The 25,284-nt window shown below is 41.4% G+C and overlaps 1 protein-coding gene across 1 annotated transcript; it reads right to left on the minus strand.

Moving 5' to 3' along the window:
- Window positions 1-1,048: 1,048 nt before the first annotated feature.
- On the minus strand, window positions 1,049-25,154 carry LOC110088282 (ras-related protein Rab-32). The gene is made up of 3 exons (XM_072995623.2): window positions 24,648-25,154; window positions 12,190-12,467; window positions 1,049-8,387 (listed from the first exon to the last, which is right to left on the minus strand). The coding sequence occupies exons 1-3, from the start codon at window positions 24,910-24,912 to the stop codon at window positions 8,238-8,240; spliced, it is 693 nt and encodes a 230-aa protein (XP_072851724.2). The 5' UTR covers window positions 24,913-25,154; the 3' UTR covers window positions 1,049-8,237.
- Between the last annotated feature and the right edge of the window lie 130 nt (window positions 25,155-25,284).

Consider the following 25,284-nt stretch of genomic DNA (forward strand, 5'->3'; position numbering starts at 1 on the left):
ACGAAGGGGGTACAGTACGTATATTTCCTGGCACTAAACCAATGGATCCAAACAAGGAAAGGAGAGTCCAGCTAAACATTGGGAATAACTTCCTGTCAGAGCTATTCAGTAAGATAAAAGACTACCTCAGAAAGGGGTTTGATCCAAGGGTATTTACAAAGATGGTCAGGTGTGAGGGATCCTTTGGCTGGGGATATCCGGAATTGGGGAGACGATCCTTGTGGCCCTTTCCAGCTCTAGAGTTCTAATTCCAGGTGGACTATATACCAAGAAGGTTCATCCTGTAATGAATGCATCAGTATGTATGCAAGACTTCTTGTTTTATTTGGAGTACATTTTCCATGCTCTTACAGAAGGAAACCTAGGAATGGATCATGATTTAAACAGGGTAAGGGCACCCCACACACACAACATTTGGGATAGGTCACTGTCCCCATCATCACCTGCCTGTGGCAAAACATCCAGCATGGTTATGTATGGAGAATAACAAACTCAAGTAATTTGCATTTTGCTGAACACTGAGGGGATGGTGGAGGTGGCAAAAGACGGAAGGGCGATTGTTACCCATTCTCGATCCTTCTGGAGGATCCCCCAGTTTCCTGGAATAGACTTTCAGGGGGACGAATGATTATAGAAAGGGGAATGGATGAACATCTCCCATGTTAATCAGCAGAAAAACTCTACTGATTTACATGTTTTCTCAGGGGCAAGCTTTTCCTCTGGTCTTACTTTCCACTCCGCTCCTTGTGTTTCTTTAAGTAGATCCCTTGGATTATGCCAAAGACCTGGAGAGAGATTAGTAAATAATAGTAAATAATGGTATGGCTTGGCTGCTTTCCTGAAATATTAAAAAAAAAAAAAACCTACCGTAGATGCTTCAGAGCACAAGGGACACTTCTCTCTTCGCCCACCCCCATGAGATCTTCCTTATTGTAGGGAATTATGAGTCCAATACAACAAGAGACAACTAGTGGAGATATGGTTCACACTAGAAGTTACTTTTACGGCAATCACCTTTTTCAAACATTGAAGGCATGAGACAAACACATTGACTGAAAAATTTATTGCTATAAAATACAGGAAATATATAAGCAAACAGATAAAAAAAGACATTTTCCTAAACAAGAATGACACAGGAAGACACTGGAGAACCAAACCTGTTATCCAAACACAAGACGCAAACATGGTTTATTTATTTTTTGCAGAGCATTTTCAACATAAATCTTTTTGTTTTTAGTGCAGATTTAAAAATATATATACTCAATTATGTATCAAACTTTTAATACTAAATTCAAAGTAGAAAACAGACCAAAATACTTCCCCACTGAAGTATTTTTCTAAATGTAAAGGGCATGTTCTATTCCCTAAAACAGGCACAGACTTGACATAATAGACTGTTTTCTCCACGGTTTAAAAGAGCCTTATCTCCTGGACTTGAGGTGACACAGGGAAGTATAGACTAGACTCTGAAATACCTCATATATTGCCTACTTATATACCCATACTTTTGCTTTAGGTAGAAAGACTTTAGGTAAAGCAATCTGTGGAAAAGCTGCACTAACTTAGCAACTAAATCATACTACAATTTGGGGTACACCTAATTTAGAACTAGAGCTGGAGAAGTTACTTCTGGGGGCAAAATTTCCTAGGATTCTTAGAAAATTCTGGCCAAACTGGCTGGGGGAATATTCAGAGTTGTGTACTAAGAAAGTAACTTTTCCAGGCTTTGTTTTGGACCTCCGTGTTGTGCACCGTTTGGTTTTAAATGGCCACAATCATGAGCCATGACAAAGTACAAACGCAGATCAGGAAAAGACAGAAGATACATGCACCACCCTATGACACAGGGCATATCCCATGCAGAACCACTGGCATGGATATAACCTACATATTTTTCATTCTACAAGTGTTGCTTCATTCCATCATCCCACATGTATAATTTAGGATATGTCTCAAATGTTCTAGCCGTGTTCTTTCAAGCAGTGCAAATACTTCAGGATCCACAAATAGGATAAGGCTGTGATACTATACACATTTGCCTTGATACAGGTCCCACTGAGCTGAATGGAACTTCATTTCAATAAGCTAAGTAGACATAGCCAGGATTGCACAATTAAAACATAAGGCAGATGGGTTCGACTGGAATATTCTCAAATGAACAAAGGAATAAGAAAAAGAAAAATTTGTTTAATTACTATAGAAAACCCAATCTCAGGAAACAAAATTTTTCAGAGGAAACAACTGTTGTTCCACTTTCCAATCTTAGGAGTCAACGCAGGTGATGTGGGAAAGCAGGTTTTGTGTAGTATGTGCATACTATATAATTCTGCATGTTGTTCTCAAGGAAGATATGCAGGCAGCAGGAAGGAAACAAAGAAAAAGGAGCCAATACACGGCCAGCTTATTACTTTGAAATTCCTTGACTTAGTATCTTCCCCATTTATACTACTGGAATGTTAAAATGTAAGCATATATTGTAACAAACTGCCTTGCGGATATTGAGATCCTTTTGTTTCTACCGGAATCCTCTATACCTTCTAGCACTTTTCTCTTCTGGACTGCTTGTACAGCATGATTATAAGGGCACTACTTTTAAGATCTTCTCCTTGCTCTGTTCAGTTCCAGAAGGTGGTGCTGGAAAGCTACCACTTTGTCCTACAGGAGTCAAAACTAGCAGCTATATATTGTATCCTATTCTTTTTAATATCTACATTCTAATATCTAGATTTTATATCCCATTCTTTAATACATTTTTCACATCTACCTGCAACCACTCACTGACTGATGGTGTCTGGAATCTTCATGTTCACTATATGCAATGACATTTCTTATGTTCAGCATTTGCATTAGTATGAGACGGTGCAACCTCCTTTGTGAATATCTAGTTTGACAATAAATCAAACAATAGTGAACAAAACTGAAGCTCACTTTGGAGATGATGTGAACAGGCAATAGCTAGTAGACTCACTGACAAACAAAGGTAGGTATTGTGTTCTGGTCACATTCCAGCTCGAATATGGATGACTATGTGACTTTTGGACAGCCAGATGACCTCAAGAATGGCCAATGGTGTGCCAGTTGATACAACCAGTGATCCTTATCTGGTAGTGTTTTTTATCTGGCAAGTTACTATCATAGACCCACTTCAACTTCATAATCATTCTTAAAAACTGTTCAGAAACTTCAGCTTCTTGGTTGGGCTACATTTCCTGGTTACTGTATCTCCTGGTTCTATAATAACTGATCCATTCTAAAGCTAAAGTTTTAAGTGGTGTTTTGCAAGCTACAGACCTAGATAGCTCAAATCAGACACTCTGACTGAGTATCTTTCTTCTACAGGTACTCAACATGAGGTAAGAGCTTGGAGAAGATGTACAACTTGGGAATGCCAGCACTGAAGACCAGTCTTCTTTGGGAGTATAGCTCCAAAACATCTATTGTTAAATAATAATAATCTGCTATCAAGTCATTCTAACTTCTGACAACCCTTTTCAGGGTTTTCCAAAAAAAGTATGGCTTCATAATAATTTTGCTTAATGTACATCACATCTTTTCTAAAGCAGAAAGCTAAACAAATGTTTTATGAAACAATTATACATATATATAATGCAATGTTGAGGCCTTATATCAATCACATCAGGCCATTAATCAGTTTTTCCTATCAGTGTTTAATCAATAATGGCAACAGTATCCAAGCTTTCAGGCAGAGATCCTCCTCAGCCCCTTACTGATGGCTATTTAATTGCAGATAGATCTTCTGCACACAGTTATTGATAACCAATATAGCATAAAAATTTGTAGAGAATAATGAAGCCCTCGCTCCACTTCAGAAGTTTTATGCTATAATGTCTCTGGATTTCGTATGTCACCATGCATTGCCCAGACATTTCAAGAAGATTTACAAGTATTAAAGGCCAAAATCCTGTTGTGTTTTTGCACACATGTTAAAGGCACTTATGCAAAGAGTTTTTAAGTTATCTGTCCCATGATCAATTGTGCAACCAGGACATGGCTGGGACATAACATGAAGCCAGAAAGACAGCTAATGCCTCTTGCCCTTATTCAATCATGTCATGCAAGAGGATTCTGGCCAAAGAGCTGAAGGCTCAGTTGTATTCTGCAGCCAATAGTACATCCTACTTCACTCAGACAAACCTAGTTTTAACACTGAGGAGGAAGGCAACCTATACAAGCTATGTTTTTGAAATACACTCTGGTAGGATAACACTTTCAATACCCCTGCATCCATGTTATAAAAAATCTTTAGAAGATTCCATAAACAGAAACTGACTGATCAATTAAATGTGAAAGTCCATGTTTATTTTGTAACGACCAATGCCTTGCCCCTTACCATTATTGCAGCAGCTTGACACTTAATGTTGGGAATCCTACATATGCTTGCATAATTTTGCTATGGCTGTTTGATGAGGTGTTGGGGTGCATCTCAGTTGCACAATTGGGCATGTGACCAGGCATGCATCTGGGAGGCACTCCAGAATCCTGTCAATTAGCTGCAACTAGTCATAGCAAATTACATCAACCAAATGCAACCACCACTCATATTCTGGGCAATATTTTAATGACTGAGAGTTTTTAAAGTGCGGTATGCAGAAGTCATTACAGACATCCATGTTTACCCTTTAATGACTTAATTTCATGTGCTAGTTACCATTTTTCCATTTATTTTATGTACAGGACTAGAGGCACACAATATTTAGGGATGGAGCTGCATTCTGTAAGAAGATACAGAATGAAGAAAAATAGCAGTGCTATGCCATTCATTCTTGGAAGTGGAGAAAAAATATCCTTGCATTTTAACACTGTAAACATAGTATTAATGGCTCCACACATGAAGATACTAAATGACTGAATGAAACAGTAATCAAAAACAGGATCTTGTGCGTCCACTAAATTTGATTTTGAAGCAGTCTCAGGATGTAAGAAAATGTATCAGACTTTATTTCAATTTAAAATTGCCCAGTGCATTTCTGCCTAAATTTATACTCTTCTTCACGAGCTGTATGAGAAAAACATACAAGGGCACAATCAATTAACATTTTTACATATTTAGATTATAATGCATATAACCATCTAAAATGTTAATATACATTATTCACAAAAGCAAATATACATCCAGCATATTATTAATCACATTTAATTGACAAATATAGCCATTACTGTATATTTTATACATAGAGTTAATTTCTTCCTTTCTCTCTCTCTTTTGGTTTGCCCCCAGCTCCAACAGATGGCTTGAGGTAGTGGGAGAATGGTCTCCTATGTATGAATGTTATCTTACCCCAGCCGTTGTTCCCTGAAGAACAGCCAGGGTAATATAACATCCATACATAGGAGACCTTTCTCCCACTATGCCATAAGGTATGTATAAAATATAACAGCTGTTTGTCAGTTAAATGTTATTAATATGTTGGTTGAATGTTCTCTTTTCTGAATTATGTGTTAATGCTTTAGATGGTTATATGAATTTTAATGTAAAGATTACAAGTGTTATTGTGCTGTCCCTTTTGTTTTACTTTTGTTTTCCTCATACAGCCCCTGAAGGTGGCCATAAATTCAGGCCAAAACACATTCAGAAATTTTAAATTGAAATAAATGGTATATTTTCTTACATTCTGAGATGGTGGTTTCTCCTTTAGAATCAAATAAATGACTAAATGCTCAGGTGCTGAAGGATACTTGATCTCAAACTGATCACAATTTCAGTGTCATCAGAAAATATATTGTAAATCAGAGTGGGCAATCTCCAAGAGGCCAGATACCATGTTTCTGACCCCAGAATCTCTCAGGGTCTATACCATCCTCTATATGAATATCTCAGCCACCAACTAATGTTTTTTTTCCTACTAAAACAAGGTATGGGGGCATGTCTTGCTTACAAGAGAACAGCAGCTCATGGAAACACAATTTCCTATAGGGGGAATTTTAGCACCCTAAAAAAAAATCAGGTTTTTTAATTTATTGACCCTGGGTACTTTATCAGTACAAAAATAGCTTTGGGGCTCACAAGATCTGTGATTCACACCTCTGCTGTAAGCAGCAGAACTGAAATACAATAAGAGTTCCTCGTTTTAGCTTTCTGAGAAAATTGTAGCTGGAAAAACCAAAACTACTTTAAACAATTAGTGATATGCATAAAGTTCAAAAAGTCGTTTATTTCCTTATTAAGAGATGGTTAGGGAATGCATTCTCAGCATTCAGCTTCTATCTTGCTGCTGCACCCTCTTCTTTAATCTTCATTAAGTCAAAGCTATTTTTTTTACCAGTAATGACCTTTCTGAAGGTCATTAATAGCACTGGGACATACCAAATTGCTTTCTCTTTAAACAACATCAATTGGCAATAAGCACACGGACGCACACACACACCAATTTGGTGTATAAATCAATGTCGCATCAGCAACACAAGTATCATCAAGCAGTGTAATGTATCTGTCTGATTCTCTAGTAGTTGTTATAGCTGTATAAATATAGATCTTTTCTACCCTGAGAACTGTTGTATGAAATGGTACAATGAGATTGCTGAAGGTCTCTCTTATGTACTTTACTGATAGTAACTATTGCAACTTTAGGAACTACAGTTGAGATCTCACATACTACAGCTGTGAAAGATTTTATCATTTCACAGTCTCCATGTTTATTTATTCTTCCTTGTAAAGCATACAGTTTTGTTCATAAAAACCACAAGTTATTTACGCTCAATTTCTGATGCATTCAATTAAATGGGAATCATCAGAGAATAGAGAAGCAAATCACAATTAAAAATATGTTTCACCTTTTGGAAATTTCAACAAAGTGCAGGTCTAAAATTAAAAAACTAGCCAACAAAAGTGTGGTCTTTGGGATTTTTTTTAAGTGCCAAAGGGTACCTTATTTTTCTGTATTATAAAAACATTTATATGGCAGTACGCCTATCTTCTGGAACATAAATGTGTGTTTGTGACCCAGTTTAAACCTGAAGAAAGTTAGGAGCATCATACTTCTAGATTTGGAGCAACTGGCAGGCTATAGTTGATTAGTATAACATGAAGAGATTACACTTATCAACTCTAGCCTGCCAGTTACAGATTTAACACCACTGTGCAGTGAGTAGCAAAATTTCTCCAGACTTTTCTCCAAACTTTGATAGAAACTGTCAGCAATCAACAATCCAAGATAGACAGCATCTTATCATTTCATTATACCTGGGTTTTTACAACCTTAGGGTTGTTAGCAATGATTATAAACCAAGAATACATTATATATTTGTAAATTGTCCTGGTGTAGAAATGCACAATACCCTAATCAGAACTGAATTCAAGTGTTTAAAAGTGGCAAAATACAAGGATTAGACAAACACCATTATTAACGGGTTTACTAATACCACAATCTAGAAATTAAAGGTAGCGACAGATCATTTTCTGTGTTACCATCTCATTCATACACACATACACACACCTCCTGGGAACATTTCTTTTACAATTATTGTGTTTGTGTAAGAAGAGATAACTTGTCTTTGTGCACAATATTGCTTAACACATACAAGAATACTAAAATATTTATTATTTCCATTATCTGCATATGAAAGTCAGAAATGAATTCTTCTCATTTGTGAGTAGCACAGACATCTGTAATCCTCTTACACCAGCTTTATTTTCTCATCCTTCCTTCCAACTGTGTCATAGTTTAGGCCACACTGTAAATAAGGCATGCCTCTTGCTGCTTAGCATCAGTCCTGTCTTACTTGGATGTAAATGTTGCATTGATTGCCAAATGTCCAAGTACTGAATAGGGATGAATGTGATAAAAGAGAGGCCAAAGCAAGGGGAAAATAAGGGGAAATTTCCCATTGTACTCAAGGGGAAATAAGCAAAAAGAAAATGGCGCTGAACAAAATAAACATTCTGAATGAATGACACTTCTTTTTGAAACTGTCTTGTGATGGGCAAATGTCGGGACAGAGTTTCTCACAATGAATCCTTACAGAACAATTTTGTTAAATAGGATGTCCCCTTTCAACCATTCTAAATGATTCATAAAGGGCGTAATGTTCATGGTAATTTTGCACTCCTACTTGCAATAAAAATAAAGATGTGTAAACACCTGGAGTGTGACCAACTCAAAGAAATCAGAACCCACCCACCCCGAGGATTGTGAAGAAGCACCATAGCAGCTGCCCACTTCGAGAAGCAAGAACTCTGCCGCTCTCACATAGTGTATCAATAAAAGATAAAAACGTAACTAACAGCACTGAGATTTACTTTCTGCTTTCAGTGGATCGGAGTCCAGTTTTAGTTTTCCAACATCATTCTCTTCGTTAGGAAAGGTTTTGAGATTGGCAAGGATGTTTTCCACCAAGAACCGAGCAGCTTCATCAATGTTGATATTATCCTGTGAAAACCATAAGCTAAGTTAAATGCTTTCCCATAGAGGAGAAACCAGATGGCACAAAATGCCATCTCTTCAGCACACACAAAGTGCTATATAAACATTTGTACTTTTTAACAGACATCTTGATGTTAATTTCTCAACAAAGGCCTTCACTGTCCTTATTTCTGCCTTCATGTAATTGATTGAGATTTTTTTTTTTCAATTTCATTTTTCATTGGGTAAGGAAAGATCATAGGGAAGGGGATTTGGATCAGGGTATTGGGGTAAATAAAAAATACAGAATGTGATAGAGAACAGTATATATCATTATTACATTTGTCAATATGTTTCTTACTAAGCTTACTTCACACTTATTTTTTTCTGAGTCTTTACATTCTAAAATTATATCTTATATTTTCTTTCTCATAATTTTAACCTATTCATGTTCTCATCTCTCATCCAATTATACAAAGGTTCCCACTTTCTTCTAGCCTCAGCAATTTCTTTGTCTTTTAATACTTCATTCAGTTAAAATATCCATCTCTGATGCTTCAAGATTTTTCTTCTATTAACTCCTGGGTTGTTGGAGTCTCCTCTTTCCCCCCAGTATTTGGCATATAAAATTCTTGCTGGTGTAGTTACATGTATGATCAAATATTGTTTTTCTTTTTCTATTAAGTCTGGTATTATATTCAACAAAAACAACTCTGGTTCATATGGAATTATAGACGATAATATTTTTTTGTAAAAACTCATGGACTAGTTTCCAAAAGCTCTTAGCTTCTCTACAAGTCCACCACATATGATAAAAATTACCTTCTTTTGATTTGCATTTCCAACATTTGTTAGAGGTACTTTCATATATTTTCAGTAATTTTTCAGGTGTCATATATGCAATTGGTTGAGAATTAAGGAGAACCTAACTTACAACCACTGCTACATTCAATTTCTGATTTTCCACGCTTTTAAGTGATTTTTGGAGCAATGCAAAAGCTATGTGGAAAAAACACTGCTTTAAACTTAGCTATCTTTTTCCTTTTTGCCACATTCCCAGTATGGTCCAGCAACATCATTTGATTCCATGATGAACATCAGAGCTAGTGAACCCACTCCTTGGACCATCGTTCTTAACAGGAGAAAAAAACACATATGTGCCTTTTTCTGCACAGACCGTTTCACTTCCTGACAATTTGCAGACCAAGATTTTTACCATGGACAGTATGGTTGCATGCACATGTAAAGTAGGGGCTGGTTGTGGATGCCTGCCTGAATGTAGTGTACTACTGGATAGATGGAATCTTCATTTTCTTCAATTAGATGCTCATATATGAACCCAAACTCAAACTCAATTGAATAGGTAAAACTGGGCCAGGCACGAGCACTGGCCCTCCTGCCTGAAGTCCTTTTAAACTGGGTTTGCCCAGGACCTTTTCTCAAGTCTTTGAGCTGTACATCCTCCTTTTAGGATTAAGCTTCATGTGAACACTCAAATTTGCTGTGCAAATCTTATGAGTTGTAATCAAATGCTCCCTTACATGTTTGTCATGAAGAACTGGTTTCTAATTAGCTGTTTTAACAGTTGTTGAAGCAAGAAACAGGCGCAGTGGTTAAACTGCTGTACTGCAGCTAAAAACTGTGCTCACGACCTGGGGTTCAATCCCAGGTACAGTGGACCCTCTACTTACGGAATTAATCCGTATTGGAATGGTGGCTGCAAGTCGAAAAGTCTGTAGGTCGAATCTCCATTGACCTAAAATGCATTGAAAACTGATTAATCCCATAACTGGCAGTTTTTATTCTATTTTTGTTCCATTTTGGTTTTTTTCTGGTCTGTAAGTCGATTCTCCAGCTGCAAGTCGAATCTAAATTTTGCGGCCAGAGAAGTCTGTAACTTGAAAAGTCTGTAAGTCGAGCCGTCTGTAAGTCGAGGGTCCACTGTAGTGGCTCAAGGTTGACTCAGCCTTCTGTCCTTCTGAGGTCGGTAAAAAGAGTACCCAGCTCGCTGGGGGGGGGGCAATGTGTAGCCTGCATAATTAACTTGTAAACTGCCCAGAGAGTGCTTGAAGCACTATGGGGCGGTATATAAGCAGCACACTTCGCTTTTTGCTTTTGATTGTGATTTTCAAAGCCAGCAGCAGTGTGAGTACCAAAAATTGGGAATCATTTCTTTCAAAGGTCACATGCACTGGAGCTTGGCATCAGCAGTTACTCTGCCCTGCCTTTGTGTTCCTTAATCAAAAAGATAGCCAGGACTTAAAGCTGGCGGTAGTTTTTCTTCTAATGGAATCTAATTGTTTATTCTTTCCTTCTCCCAACGACTAAGCATGTGAGCATCAAAAACCACAGAATTACATGGCAAGATGAAAACCACCGTATGGAAATTAAATCTGTGTAAAAGAAAGTTAAGCAACTGATAATATCACATGAAGACTAGAAAGGATTAACTTGTTGTCCTCTCCTTGGCTAGCAAACATTCACCCTGCACCCTGGTCAAACAGGTATTATGTGTATCTGATCATGTTCATTTAACCATTAGCTCATGCTAAAAGCAAGCACCAGAAATTTTACCCAACAGATGACAAATTAGAGAACAAGATGGTGTTTATCTGCCAGCTTGTGGTCTTATTATCTTGCTTACTGCACTCATTTTAAAACTTATCCTTGTACTCATTCACAACTCCTCTTATGTAGCTATAAAAGATGGAAGGTGAGACAGCATGAAACTCCACCTAAGGACAGTATTACTGAAGGTTTTCATACTGTAGCATCATCCTGAACCAAAAAATGGTTTGGTGAATGAGAAATTATATTTTTCCAAGACAGGCAATAACAGGTCATGGTTTTTTTACAGTGTCAACAATTTATTGGCCTTTGTGATAAAAGGCTGGGGTAATGGTGGTGGTTGAGAAGTGTAGCATTTCTCAAAATATGCAATTTAAGTAGACGCTAAGAACTTGAGTGGAAGGCCTTTTTTCAACACTATATTGGAATAACTAAGTAAGAGATTGGCTCTGTTAAATTAATTTCTTTTCTGTTAAGAGTGCTTGGCAGCATTCACAATATATAATAATAAAAATAATGGGCTGTCAAAACAACAACAAATTATGGCAACACTTTCTAGAACTTTCTAGGTATAGAGTACTTGCAAGTGGTTAACCCCTGTGTTCTTCTGGGGGCACTTTGAGACTGTCCAGCTTATCTAAGGCTACACATGATGGCTCTCCTCCAGGGAGACACAGTGGGAAATCAAGCTCCCAGCTCCTGATTTCATTGCCAGATACCTAACTCATTAAGCTATGCAGCCTCACAATATACGTATATTGCCTCTGCCAACACACAGTACTCTATAATGAACAACACACAGGCAACATACCGTGTCCCGTAATGAAAAAAAAAGTAGCAGCACAGAGGAGTTTAAGATTCAGGAGCTAGAAGTCCATCGGGATTTTACTCCAGGGATTTTAAAACCAGGCAAGCTGTGGTGACAAATTGCAGCTAATTAACAAAGCGCCACACAACTGCCATGCATCCGGTACCTTGTCAGTAAGCTACAATTTGTCACTTATTTTATTTACTCCAACTTAAGTTCTCTATAAGATTTTCACCCATACTGAAATAATCTAAACTCCCCCCTTATGCTGAGCTGTGGAGTAGCCCGGCAATTCTGCAAACCTCTTCAAGGCTGATCCAACAGACAGAAGTGGGAAATAAAGTAATTAGTATATTTGGAGGCTAGTGAGCATGCCTGAAGCCCAGTTTTATTTATTGCAGAGACGACTTTAAAAGCGTGAAGCCCACATCTTTGTTTTAAGAATGTTCTTACCTTAGCAGACGTTTCAAACCACCCAGCAAAACCTCCCTCTTTACAGAACTGGTCCATCTGAGAAGGATTCTGGCTGCTTTCTTTCTTCTGATCACATTTGTTGGCGAGTAGAACAGCAGGGATTGGACTACCATTTGGCAGAACTACTTTACTGTCCAAGTCATGTTTCCATTTGGCAACTGCCTCAAATGTTGATCCTCTTGTGACATCAAAGACTACAAAGGCCCCTACAGCTTCTTTATAGTACACTCTGGTCATATTGCCAAACCGCTCTTGACCTAAAAGATAAATGAGCAAGCATTATGAATCACGTTTCTAGGCATCACTGTAAAGCATCTGAGGCAGAATATTTATGGAGATGGTTGCCGTAAATCTTTATTTAAGTGTCTTACAGACAGCCAAATGTAGTTCTCTGGAATACTGATTTGCTAACACTTTCAAAAATTGTTGGTTTTAATTATGTTTTAATTGATTGCCACCCATGATTTCATTTTTTTATTTTATTGGCCACATTTCTCCCCATTGGTAAATCAAGGTGGCTTACAGTCCGTTAAAATAAAATATTCATGTTCTGTTTTGAAAGTCAGTGTTATTATTGCCTTAAGCACCTTCTTCTGTGGTGAGGCAGGACACAGGTTTTTAGAAATGAATTAACAGAGGGAGGCATAATACCACACTCCGCCAATACCAGGCTCTAGACAGAGATTTTATGGAATTTGGAGAAACCAGTAATCCAGCAGGGACCTGTACAGGATCTATTCAAGTTACACTAACATGTGGCACACTCACCAGCCACTCCAGCAGTTACTCCAACAGTCACCTACAAGGATGTACCGGAGTATTCACAATACATGAATTAGCATGACGTCCATAAATGATGAACAGAATCATTCAGAATTCTTGGCACTTTACAAGATCAATAACGTACCAAAATTGGTTCTGGAGATACACATCCAAAATCTACCTTCAAGGTCACCTCCACAAGAAGTTTCTGCAAAACTTAGCAATGGATCCATCAACCATGTAAAAGGGTGTTCAGAGATGTTTATAATTTTACAGCAATATTTACTTCTCCTATTATGAAGGATCAATCCAAGTAACATTTATTTAATGACTGGTCGCAACATTTAAAAAATTCCCATTGTGCAACACCAATGCATTCTGCAAACATTAAGATTGCTAGAAAGAAGCTCTCAATAAACAGAGGAAAATGAAATAGGTGTCAAAGTATCAAAGGTCATTTGCTCCCAAACTGCATGTTTGTCCAAAGTATCCACTGACCTCCTCCTATACACTAGTGCAAGCTATAGAGAAGTGAGTGGGTCATTTAAGATCCCATCCAAGAACACACCAAGGCAATAAGCAGCTGTGTTTGTTAATCTTTGTTCGCCTGTCTTTCCAAAACTATGGACCACACCCATCCCACAATTATCAGACAAAATCATCCCAGGACCTTAAAGTACAAGACTACCATATTTTTCATTGTATAAAATGACATTATTTCCTAAAATAATTAGAGGAAAAATTGAGGGTCGTTTTATACAAGGAAGGCAACAGCAGGAGACGGAGACTGAGGCAAAGAAGCAGCCGCGCTGGGCCGCCTCTCGCGGCTGCCCATTGACTGCTGCCAGCGTTGCCCTATCGCCTCCTCCAGCGATCATCTCCTTGCGACTAGGTGGCAGAGAATGGGCAGCAGCGAGAGGCGGCCAAACATGGCTGCTTCTTTGCCTCCATCTCCTCCTCCTCCTGCTGAGCCCGTAAGTGGTGCTGGAGAAGGCAGAGACGGAGGCAAAGAAGCAGCCATGCTCGGCCGCCTCTCGCTAGTGCCCAATGACTGCTCCTATGCCTCCGGCAAGAGTAAAAATTAGGGGGTCGTCTTATACATTGGGGGGGTTGTATACACAGAAAAATACAGTAATAGCTTGCAGTCAGGTTAACAGATGCTGGCGGTTTGAGCAACCCATAGGCTGCATTTTAAGGTCCTCTAGTAGTATCACCTGTAACAGGCAGGACTGCTGTTTAGATCCATCATATAATATCAGGTCTACCAGGAAGAGTTCAGTTTTCTGCTTAAGTTGAAACACAATGCACCATCCCTTGCCAACCTTGCCCTTCTACACTGTGCAGTTTTATCTACTCAGCAAAAAGATCATTCTTTCCACAAAGATCAGACAATATTCAAAGGTCAGTGAGAAGCAAACTGCCACAGGAATTCTTGTTGTTTTTGCTACAGCAGAATACTGCGGCTAATTCCCTTTGGGAATAGATGTATTTTAAAAAGCTGTCCTCTACCTGAGATACAACCCTTCAAGCTTCTGGAAAGTTTCTAAGGCAGTGGTTTTTCTGTGATTGGAATATAGCTTGGCAAACTTAAGGCCCCAATCAGTACTTAACAGAGACTTAATCCCTGTAACCCAAAAACTATTACTAAAAAAAGTCAAGAGCCACCAGATAAAATGCTTTGGTGTTTTGGTGTTTTCTGTTGTGTCCATACAGTGCAACTAAAAAGGTCCTATTATACATTGTCATGATCTCCACATGACCCCTGCTTGTTTCATCAAACTAGGAGCTCATGCTCCGTGCCCCTTAGCTGCCACCAGTTGATTTCATCAACAGTACCTATTATTAATAATAGATGTCCAGACCATATGCCATTTTAAAAGGATCGAAAAGAAACAGCTAGCCTCGTTGACAAGCAGTTACTACAGTAGAGGAGAAAGCAGGGCTCTGAACACCGCCCCTTCCCCATCTGCTCTTCCTAAATTTGTCTGGGTAGCAGCCAAGACTGCAGTGTGAATCTACCAGCTCTTCACATGGCTCTGTAGCATTTCACAGCTCAAATGGAAGCAGCACTCTCTTCATTATGCTCCACCAGCTATTTTGTTTAACACTTAAAAAAAAAAACCTCAACCTCTAAACTGGCAGACATACCACAGCACAGCTCTGTTTCTCTTCTGCTTGATGAAATTTAAAAAGGTTGTTCAAGTCTGAAGCAATGCAGAAATACTGGCTGCAACCGTTAGAAAAATGACCCAATTTCTACTGGAGAGTGTTGTAACCTCTAATGTGAGTTTCCTCTATGTTCTTTAACAAGACTGAACCATGTGCTATACCTGCTGCAGATGGCATTTGTCATCTGCATGTCTAGCAGAACTACAGATCTAGAATTACATGGATCTTTTTCTTGACATCAACATTATCATTGCTTTTCCACACCAATAGAGGACTTTGTATTCAGCCTAGGCAGGAAGGTGCATAAAAACTATGCAAGCCCTTGATTTAGGAATAGGGAACACATCAAGAACTGTACCCATGTATTCTCGAAGGCTTTCACAGCCATATTTTACCCATGCTTTCAAAAGCCAAGAGGCAACAAGCGCTGCTTGAGCAGCCCCAAAGGTCTGCCCATCACAGCTTTGTGGATAGCAGCAGCTGACTGATTTATACTTTCCAGAGTTAACTGTGTTTGCATGCCATAAATTCTACTCATAGAAACGTTTTATTCATCAGCATCATGCTCTTGCGTGCTGTTCAGTTCCTCTTGCCAAAAGGAATCACTAAAGCAAAGTTCTTACAGCCTTTTTTCACTCCACCAGCTAACCCTGTCACCAAAGGACAGCTTCACTTGCTAAAGGACGGTTCTCAAACTCAGTTGTTAGCACAACTGCCAAGCCAAAGCATCCAAAACAGAAAACTGAAGAGCATTTGCCTGAATAACTCTGTCAACAGCATGTCTCTTCCTAAGGTAACAAGAAAATAATCAGGAGGCAAAAATCCTAGGACTGTGCTCGATGGTGAACTCTCTACTTATTGCACCCAAGCCAGGAATGAGTAAATAACTACAAACTCGAGTTCAGTGGAAGAAGTCAAGCAAGATCTACTAGAACAGAGCACTAACACACTGCTGAGTTTCCCAGCTTGCTGGCTTATGATTTTATCATTTTGCCAGTTCCTGAAAAAAAGGTTCCTCTTCTTTTGAATGCCCTCTGCCATTTACTTTCTAAAGTATTTTCAAACCTTGCATTGCAGAGTTTTGGCAACTTCTGGTTACCATTTCATATTTACTGCTGAATGATTTTGTCTCGCTCACAATAAGAGTTGTTAACTCCCCTGCAAAGCCCTGCCATGAAAATTACTCCTTCTGCTTATTTTTTCATTGGGAGGATTTGTGTCTTGGTTTCCAACAGAGGAGTGGGAAACTAAACGTTTAGATGTTTCTTCATGGGGTGCACGTGCACCAGATGTTTTAAACAGATATATCAATATTCAAAGGAGAGCTGTGTTACTGGAGGGAACTACAGAAAGAGTGTTGGAAGAGCAGGCTGCTAGTGCATTTGTGCTGCTGTTATACAGAGGCATCAGACTAGTATAAGCTCACTGTTCCAAACCGCAGCTGTGTTTTTTAATGGAAGATAGCAATAAGATAACTATAATTAACCTCCAGATCTCAGATCAGGCTAGGCAGTAGAAAAATCTACTTTATTTTTTCTTACAGATCTACCAACTAAAGACTTGTGCAAAAGGATACCTAAATGTCAAGAATTCTGCATTCAGTTAATTTCTGGATTTGAACAGAGTTCACAGTTTTGCCATGTAGAATTCCATTTCATGTTCCCTTAATTTTTCTTCATTTTAGTTACATGATCTGAAGAAGCAGATATTTTATTGCTGCTATTGTTACCACAAGTAGGAGACAGAAATCCTTCCTGATCTATTGCAGATTGCTCAAAGATCTATCAGAATAGTTCAAAAGAATACCTGTTATCGGTTAATCCCTACAGATATGTACTGTGATGCATATATAGAAAGCACTGCAAGATTAAAAGACTATCCACCCAGTGCCAACTTTTTTTAAAGACTTCTCTCTGCTCCTCTTATCTGATCAGCTGACCTAACACAGCCTGTAGAACCACCAGCATGAGCAACAAGGTGTACCTTTGTTCCTGCAAAACAAACAGCAAGTGGTTTCCTAAAGAAATACATCAGAACTTTACAGAACACACTGCTTGGCCAGTACCCAAAAGCAAAGATGGTATGGACAGTCCTCTAATTAACAAATGAATAACTTAATGCATTATTGACACTCACCCTACTCATGTGCTAGTACCATGCACACACAATGCCCAACTCATAAAATAATGGCTTCCACACAAGCAAGGTAAAGGTAAAGGTTCCCCTAGACATTTAGTCCACTCATGTTCGACTATAGGGTGCAGTGCTCATCCCCGTTTCCAAGCCATAGAGCCAGTGTTTGTTCGAAGACAGTTTCCGTGGTCACGTGGCCAGCGTGACTAGACAAGGAACACTGTTACCTTCCCACCAAGGTGGTACCTATTTATCTACTCGCATTTTTACATGCTTTTGAACTGCTAGGTTGGCAGGAGCTGGGACAAGCGACGGAAGCTCACTCCATCGCGTGGATTTGATCTCACGACGGCTGGTCTTCTGACCTTGCAGCACAGAGGCTTCTGTAGTTCAACCCCCAGGCCACCATGTCTCCACACAAACAAAGCTACATCTAAAGTGAATGTGTATTCAAATCAGACAAGAACCATAAGCTACATTCTAGCCTCCGATACAATGAGAGTATATAACTGAAACAATGGGACAGATCCTTCCACAAGAGGCCAGTAACGTAGCCAGACTGAGAAACAGGGAGAGATTAGTAGAAATCCAAGGTGGATAAAAATATTTTTAAAAAATTAAATCACAATTTAAATAAAAACTAATGTTTAAAACTTAAAGCATTAAAAGTCACTTTTTAAAATAAAATCATGATTTAAATTGATTTGATTTAAATCAAATCCACCCTGTTTAAACCTCCCCCTTTTTCCAAGAAAGATAAGAAAATGTAAGTGGTTCTCTTGCATTTTATAATGAGAACCACGTTTAAGAGTTCATTGGTCCAATTTAATGGAGAAAACATGGTCCAAGTAACAGAGGAAGCATAGCCCAGGAAAATAATAGTCACAAACACAGTGGTACTTCACAAGACGATTACCCCGCAAAACGACGAATCCGCATGACGACGAGGTTTTGCGATAGCCATTGCACTTCGCAAAACAGTGTTTCCTATGGCCGATTTTTGCAAAACGATAACTATTTTCCCCATTAGAACGCATTAAACGGATTTCAATGCATTCCAATGGGGAAACACTTTTCACAAGATGATGTTTTCGCTAAACAGCGATTTCAATGGCACGGATTAACATCGTCTTGTGGGGCACCACTGTACTGCAATTTCAAGAGATTGTATTCACTGTCTTCTTTGTGTAACAACTGGAGTTAAAAGTAATCTGGAATAGGAAAAACAAGAAGACTGAACAGTCAATGCTCTCAGTGGCAAATCTGAATGAGTAACTGGGAGAAGTGATATATGAATGAGACTGGCTCCTGCAGAACAACTCAAACAAGGCTGTTCAGTCTACCCACCTTTGCCATCAAGTCTTTAGAACTGGCTCAGGTCAAATACCAGGCCCAGTGGAGACTAGATTACACAACATGAGGAAGCCATTTTACAAATAACATTTCCTCTACTCCTCCAAAAACGGTCTTCTCACATTTCAATAAGAAACGCAAACACACGCATGCATGCACACACTCTTAGAGAAGCTCTATTTCTATTTTGTAATTAAAGAGCTGAACAAGATGGTATAAAGAATAATGTGACAAGGTTCATCTTTGGCCGGGGGGGGGTTGGGTTGTAAAGGCGGGAAACAGGCGCGGAGGCGAGTTCGAGTCTTGAGAAATAACAACTTTATTCGCGTGTACACTTAACTCCACTGGATCGAACGGATCCTTCAAAACTTCATCGGTTAACAACGTATACTTCTTAGGTCTAACAACTGGAGGTCCTGTCTCCTCATCTACCAAGGGGCCGGGCCAAACCGCTCGCGGTCCGTCAAAGGTCTTAAAGGTGCACTCCGGACGGCGCATATGGTCCCACAGCAGGGGTGGCGGGCCCAATCCCCCTCCGGGGGTTTCTGTTGGAACTCGGGACCCGGGCGGATAACTCTCCGTCCCCCACCATGGTAGCCCACCGGGAAGACCGAGACCCTCCATTCCAAGGGTTCATACGTCCTACCGCGACCGCTGGTTGAAGGAGGCTCAGGCAGCAGTCCTCCTCCTCCCGGTAGGTTTTGGGAACCCGGGGTCCCGTCGGCTAGGCTCCTCGCGTCTTTTAGCCAATCCGTCTGTACCCCTCTGGTCATACATCTACCCAGCTCTCCTTCCCCCAACCAACTAAACTCCCGCGCAATTTCCCCCTCTCCTTTCACCTCCTCCCACATGATCAAGTCCATCTCGGCTCCGCCCTCATCCACCAAGCACACTTCGGTAGGTCTCCTCTGCAGCTCCTCCTCACACTCTATTTCTACCAGTATCCCTTCAGTACAGCCACTCGCGTCTTTCGGGCTTTCTTCTTCTGGGGACGGCACACTGGGTCCTACTCCTTCACAAATAATATTTTCATTTTATTATTTTTACTGTGAGAAAGTTTGCAAAATTTACTAAAATTAAGATGAGAGGATTTCCATTCATAAAATCTTCTCATGGGAAGTCAGAATTGCTTCTCCATTTTACGATCTTGCTCCACGAATGAAACAGAAGTACCTGCCCCAGGAATTCCTGGTGACATTATACCAGTGATGACTTCATCTTCTGTTCCCACACTCTCGGAAGCACCATTTTGGTGGCAGCTACGTGAGCTCAAGTACAACCTGCTTTTGCAGTCCACCATCACCTATTAAACCAGACAGATCATTTGGACCCGAGGTCAAGAAATGTTCTGAGTACTGTATACTCTGCAATTGTTTGGCTCTGCTTATAAGTATCTGATAAACATTTACTCCGGAACAGCAAGTTTCATATTTCAACATCAGATAAGCTACGCATTAAATCTATAGCTATCTCACAACCCTCATGACTGCCTTTATCTTATTCCTTGCACAACAACTTCAGGGCATTCCCTTCCAGGCAGAAACTGTACTAGTCTTCTGTTAGCTCTTCCAAAAGCATAAGGACTGGTTACAATATGAATTGCTGCAATATTTCTGCATTTATCTTCTGTGCACAGCTGCACGTTTTAAATAGCCAGCAGAGGCAGACTGGTTTAGCCTCATGTGCCATTTGCTACACAGAAGGATTACAGTGGAGCAAGAAAGCAAGAAGTAAATGCGCACACACACACAAACCTGCAGGTGCAGTTTGCCAGTCTGATACACTTTGCTGTATGCAAGTGAGAAACTGAATTTCTCAACACACCCTCTGGCTATCATTACACGGTTCCTTTCCTCCTCTGTGCTGTTAATATTTTTTGCTTTAGCATTTGAACAGATTATCTGTTCAGTCTGTACAGAGATCATAGCATACAGAAAATCAAACTAGCTTCAGATGGAGGAGGAAAAACTGGAGAAACATACATCAATAATTTGAGATATGCAGACACTGTGTTACTGGCAGAAAGCTGCAATGACTTGAAATTACCTTTAATGGAAGTAAAAGAAGAAAGTGCCAAAGCAAGACAGCAGTTGAATATTAAGAAGACAAAAAAATCATGGCGTACATCATGAAAGGCAGGATTCTCTGGAAAAGACAATAATGCTGGGAAAGGTGGAAGGCAGCAGGGAAAGAGAAAGACTAAATGCAACTCACTGAAGGAAGCCACAGGCTTGAGTTTACAAGAGCTGAGCGATGTTTTTGAAGGATGGACATACTGAAGTGCTTTCCTTCATAAGGTCACCATAAACCGGAAGTGATTTGACAGAAAGTAACAAGAACGACAGTATTTGAACCAAAACTGACAAAAAAAAAAGAATAATATATTGTATGAATCTTACCCAGAGTATCCATTTAAAGCACTCTGGAAGGTAGTATTAGAAGCAACATGTTCAGCCAGTATTAACCTGCAAAGCAGTAATTGCTTGACAAGACAGCTTAACTATTTAGTAAAAGCAAACAAACATTTCAGTGGGTTTTGTAAAAACGTAACGTGGAAATGCTTAACAGTAAAAATATTGTCTGTAGTTTATAGGTTTAAGTTGTAATCTCACGTTTGCCTTAGGGCCAGGATTCCACTGAGTACATCTACTGTCAGAAGCTAGTCTTAGTCAGCTGTTCAAAAAAGGCCTGATTTCAAAGCAGGAACAAGGAGCGAGTTCTGGACTTGTCCCCATTCCCCTGCTGTTGTCCCTACAGGTAGACAGACAGTCTAACAAGGAAAGATTCTGCTTCAGGTAATATGTCTCCATGTGACTGGGAATCCAGAAAAAAATAGCATTCTGCATTACACAGAGAGGTTCCATGTACACCAAATTGACTTTTTCTTCAGGCTGTTCTTCACATGGAAACTCTGATGGACTAGAACTCCCTCCCTGCTCACATTTTTAAAGCAGCCCTATTTTGAATAGCAAGCAGGGTTAATATCTAAAAGGAAACAACTCCTCCCCCCACATGCAGCCCTGAACAATTTCAATATCTGCTCCAAAAGGATAGGAAATGCTCCAGAACAAAATATGGGAGGTTTCCTATGCAGGTGAAACCCTGTGGTGAGTCTGTGCAGTACTTACCAAGTTTCCCCAAAATAACACAGGGTCTTATATTAATTTGTGCTCCAAAAAACACATTAGGGCTTATTTTCAGGGGATGTTTTATTTTTTTCATGTATAACAATCTCCATTTATTCAAATACAGTCATATCATCATCTCCTGGTTGCTGCACAATGATGGAGGTTGGGGTTTCACTTAACTGGGGCTTATTTTTGGGGTAGGGCTTATATTACAAGCATCCTAATAAAATGTAACCTCACAATGGCGCTCTCCCCTCGGAGGAAGCATGGATCTATTTTGATCGTCCGCCCTCAAAGGTTACTGGATCCAATTGGTTTTCAGGATACCATGAGAAGGATTCCAGCAGAACTGTCTGGCGCTCCTGTCGAAGCTCTGGTCGATGGTTGGTTCTCCGCCGCTACTAGGGCTGTTGACACGATCGCACCCAAACGCCCTCTCAGGAGCAGAGCTCAGCCAGGACCCTGGTATAGTCAGGATCTACGAGCGATGAAGCGAATAAGGAGACGGCTAGAGTGCGCTTGGAGAAAGAAACCGACAGACTATAGTAAGATAGCTGTCAGGATCGCAACTAACCGTTACCTAGCCAAGGTAAAGGCTGCTAGAAGATCTTACCTCGCTGACCGGATAAGCGAAGCTTCCAACCAGCAGGCAGAACTTTTCCATATAGTTTGCGATCTATCCGGAATTGGTCAGGGTGAAGGGCCTCCCACTAGCATCTCACCTGACCAATTTGCAGCATTTTTTAAATCCAAAGTGGAGGCCATCCGCCGTGACCTTTCTCCTTTTCTAAATACAATGGATCGAACAGAGATGTCCAGCGCTCTGTCCTGCCCGGTGATTCTCGACTCCTTTCAGCCTGTAACACCAGATTTGGTAGGCAAGGCGCTTGATCGCTGTCGGGCCACCACCTCTTCTCTCGACCCTTGCCTGGCCTGGCTAATCAAAGCAGCCAGGCCGGTAACAACTGAATGGGCCACTGCAATAATTAATGGGTCTCTCCAGGAGGGCAAGGTCCCCCTCGCCCTCAAGGAGACACTCATTAGGCCCATTAGGAAGAAACCAAATTTGGCGGCGGACGAAATCGGCAATTATAGGCCCGTCGCTAATGTTTCCTTCCTCAGCAAAGTGGTTGAGAGGGTGGTGGCAGATCAGCTCCAGGCGCTCTTGGAAGAAACCAATGCTCTGGACCCATTTCAGTCGGGCTTCAGGCCGCGCTATGGTACAGAGGTGGCACTGGTCGCACTGTTGGATGACCTGTTGAGGGAGGCCGATGGGGGCAACATGTCCTTGTTGGTCCTCCTCGACATCTCAGCTGCCTTTGATACCGTCGACCACGGTATCCTCCTGGGGAGGCTCTCCGAGTTGGGAGTCGGCGGCCTGGCACTTGCCTGGCTCCGCTCCTTCCTGGAGGACCGCCCCCAGAGAGTACAGCTTGGGGAGAGGGTCTCGGCCCCGTGGAATCTCAATTGTGGGGTTCCACAGGGGTTGATCATCTCCCCAATGCTGTTTAATATCTATATGAGGCCGCTGGGTGGGGTCATCAGGGGGTGTGGGGCATCGTGTCATCAGTACGCTGATGACACACAGCTCTACATCTCATTTACACCCACTTCAGTGGATGCCATCCGGTCCCTCCAGCGCTGCCTGGACACTGTACTGGAATGGATGCAGTCAAATGGATTGAGGCTGAACCCGGACAAGACGGAGGTCTTGAGGGTGAGCGGCCCTTCCGTCAGCGGCATAGGTGACTCCCTCTCCTTTGGAGGGACGACCCTTGCCACAAAGAGTGAGGTCCGCAGCTTGGGAATACATCTGGACCCAGCGCTTACCATGGAAACCCAGGTGGCGTCCGTGGTCCGCTCCGCCTATTTTCATCTATGGCGGATTGCCCAGCTGCGACCATATCTTGATTGGGGGGCCCTCACTACTCTAGTCCATGCGCTCGTAATCTCGAGATTAGGCCATTGTAATGCACTCTATGTGGGGCTGCCTTTGAGGCTGACGCGGAAACTTCAGATGGTCCAGAATGCAGCAGCCAGGCTCCTTAGTGGGGTGAGAAAACACCAGCATATCTCCCCCACCCTGGCTGCTTTGCATTGGTTGCCCATCCGTTTCCGCGTTGACTTCAAAGTGCTAATGATCCTAATAAAATAAATAATACCATTGACCTTTGAATGGCACCTAGCAAGTGCAGAGATGTAGAGCAAATGAATTCTCTGTCCTCCTCCCCAGACAGCAGAGGAATAAAACTGAGACAGAAGGAGGGCATAAGCCACCCAAGCCTTCAAATAGAGCTAACAAAAGTTTGATAGGAGAGACGTAGTAAGGAAAGGGTATACTGGGAAAAGAAAAGGGGAGATCAAGGGGACGAAGACATAATACATTAGCAGAATTGCCCAATATTCCCCAAGGCAAACAAGAAAAAAGGAAAAGGCACTGATAGACAAAGTAGAAGAAAAATTTAAAATAATTAAGAGAATTATCGAGGGGAAAAAAACTTCAGTGGTTGTCACTTCAAAAGCATCTGCAATTTTGTCTTTCTGCCTGTTAGAGCGATCTAATCCTTATTGCATATATGTAAAAAAATTAAATAATTAAAAAATTGAAAGGATTGGGGAGAGGAAAGAATACAGGGGTGTTTCCCATCCGCCAGTGCTGAACACCACACCCCAAAAAAGGGTTGGGCCCATTCGAAGCTGCCTTTGCATCAAGAGGTCAGTAAAGAATCCTTCCAATTCATTCCTTTGACAAATGGAGCAAATCCCAGGGTATCTGGACTCGCAAGCCTCCTCTCCCCGCCAAAAAACAAAACAAAACACCAAACCCCCCTTTTCCTCCCGAGCGGAGGGGCAAAGCCAGTTTTCCAGCCCGGCTCCTTCGGGCTCCCTCACCTGCGATGTCCCAGAGTTGCAACCTCACCAACGTCCTGCTGTCCCAGTTGAGGACCTTGAGGGCGAAATCCACGCCGATGGTGGCCCGGTAGTGCTGCGAGAAGAGCTGGTGGACGTAGCGCTTGATGATGCTGGTCTTGCCCACGCCCAGCTCGCCGATGACCAGGACCTTGAACAAGTGCTCGCGACTCTCGGACCCCGACGGGCCGCCGCCTCCGCCACTGCCGTGGCCTCCTCCTCCGCCGCCTCGCTCCCCTCCGGCCATGCTCCCGCCGCCCTCCTTCCTTCGCCTCCCCGCAGGGAAGAAGACCCCGGCAGCTGGGCGGACGGGCGGGCGAGGGGGGAAGAGAGAGCAACCGGCGGCGGCGGCGGCTCCAGCAACTTTCTTTCCTTCTTCGTCCCGTCCCGTCCCTGCCTGCCTGCCTGCCTGCCTTTCGGCGGGAAGGTGCGCCCGGCCACCCGGCGGAGGTGGGGGCCCCAGAGACGGGCAGAGCTGACAGGAGGCGGGAGGCAACCACCTGACTGGAGTCACAGGACGCGGAAACCCTGCAAGTTATAAAACTCCACAAAGGGGCGGGGCGGCTGCCGAGATGGAGGCCGGGCAGCGGCAGGCCAAGCCCCGGGCGCAGCTCCTCCT

This window comes from Pogona vitticeps, chromosome 1 (genome assembly GCF_051106095.1).
Source record: "Pogona vitticeps strain Pit_001003342236 chromosome 1, PviZW2.1, whole genome shotgun sequence".
Lineage (NCBI taxonomy): Eukaryota > Metazoa > Chordata > Lepidosauria > Squamata > Agamidae > Pogona > Pogona vitticeps.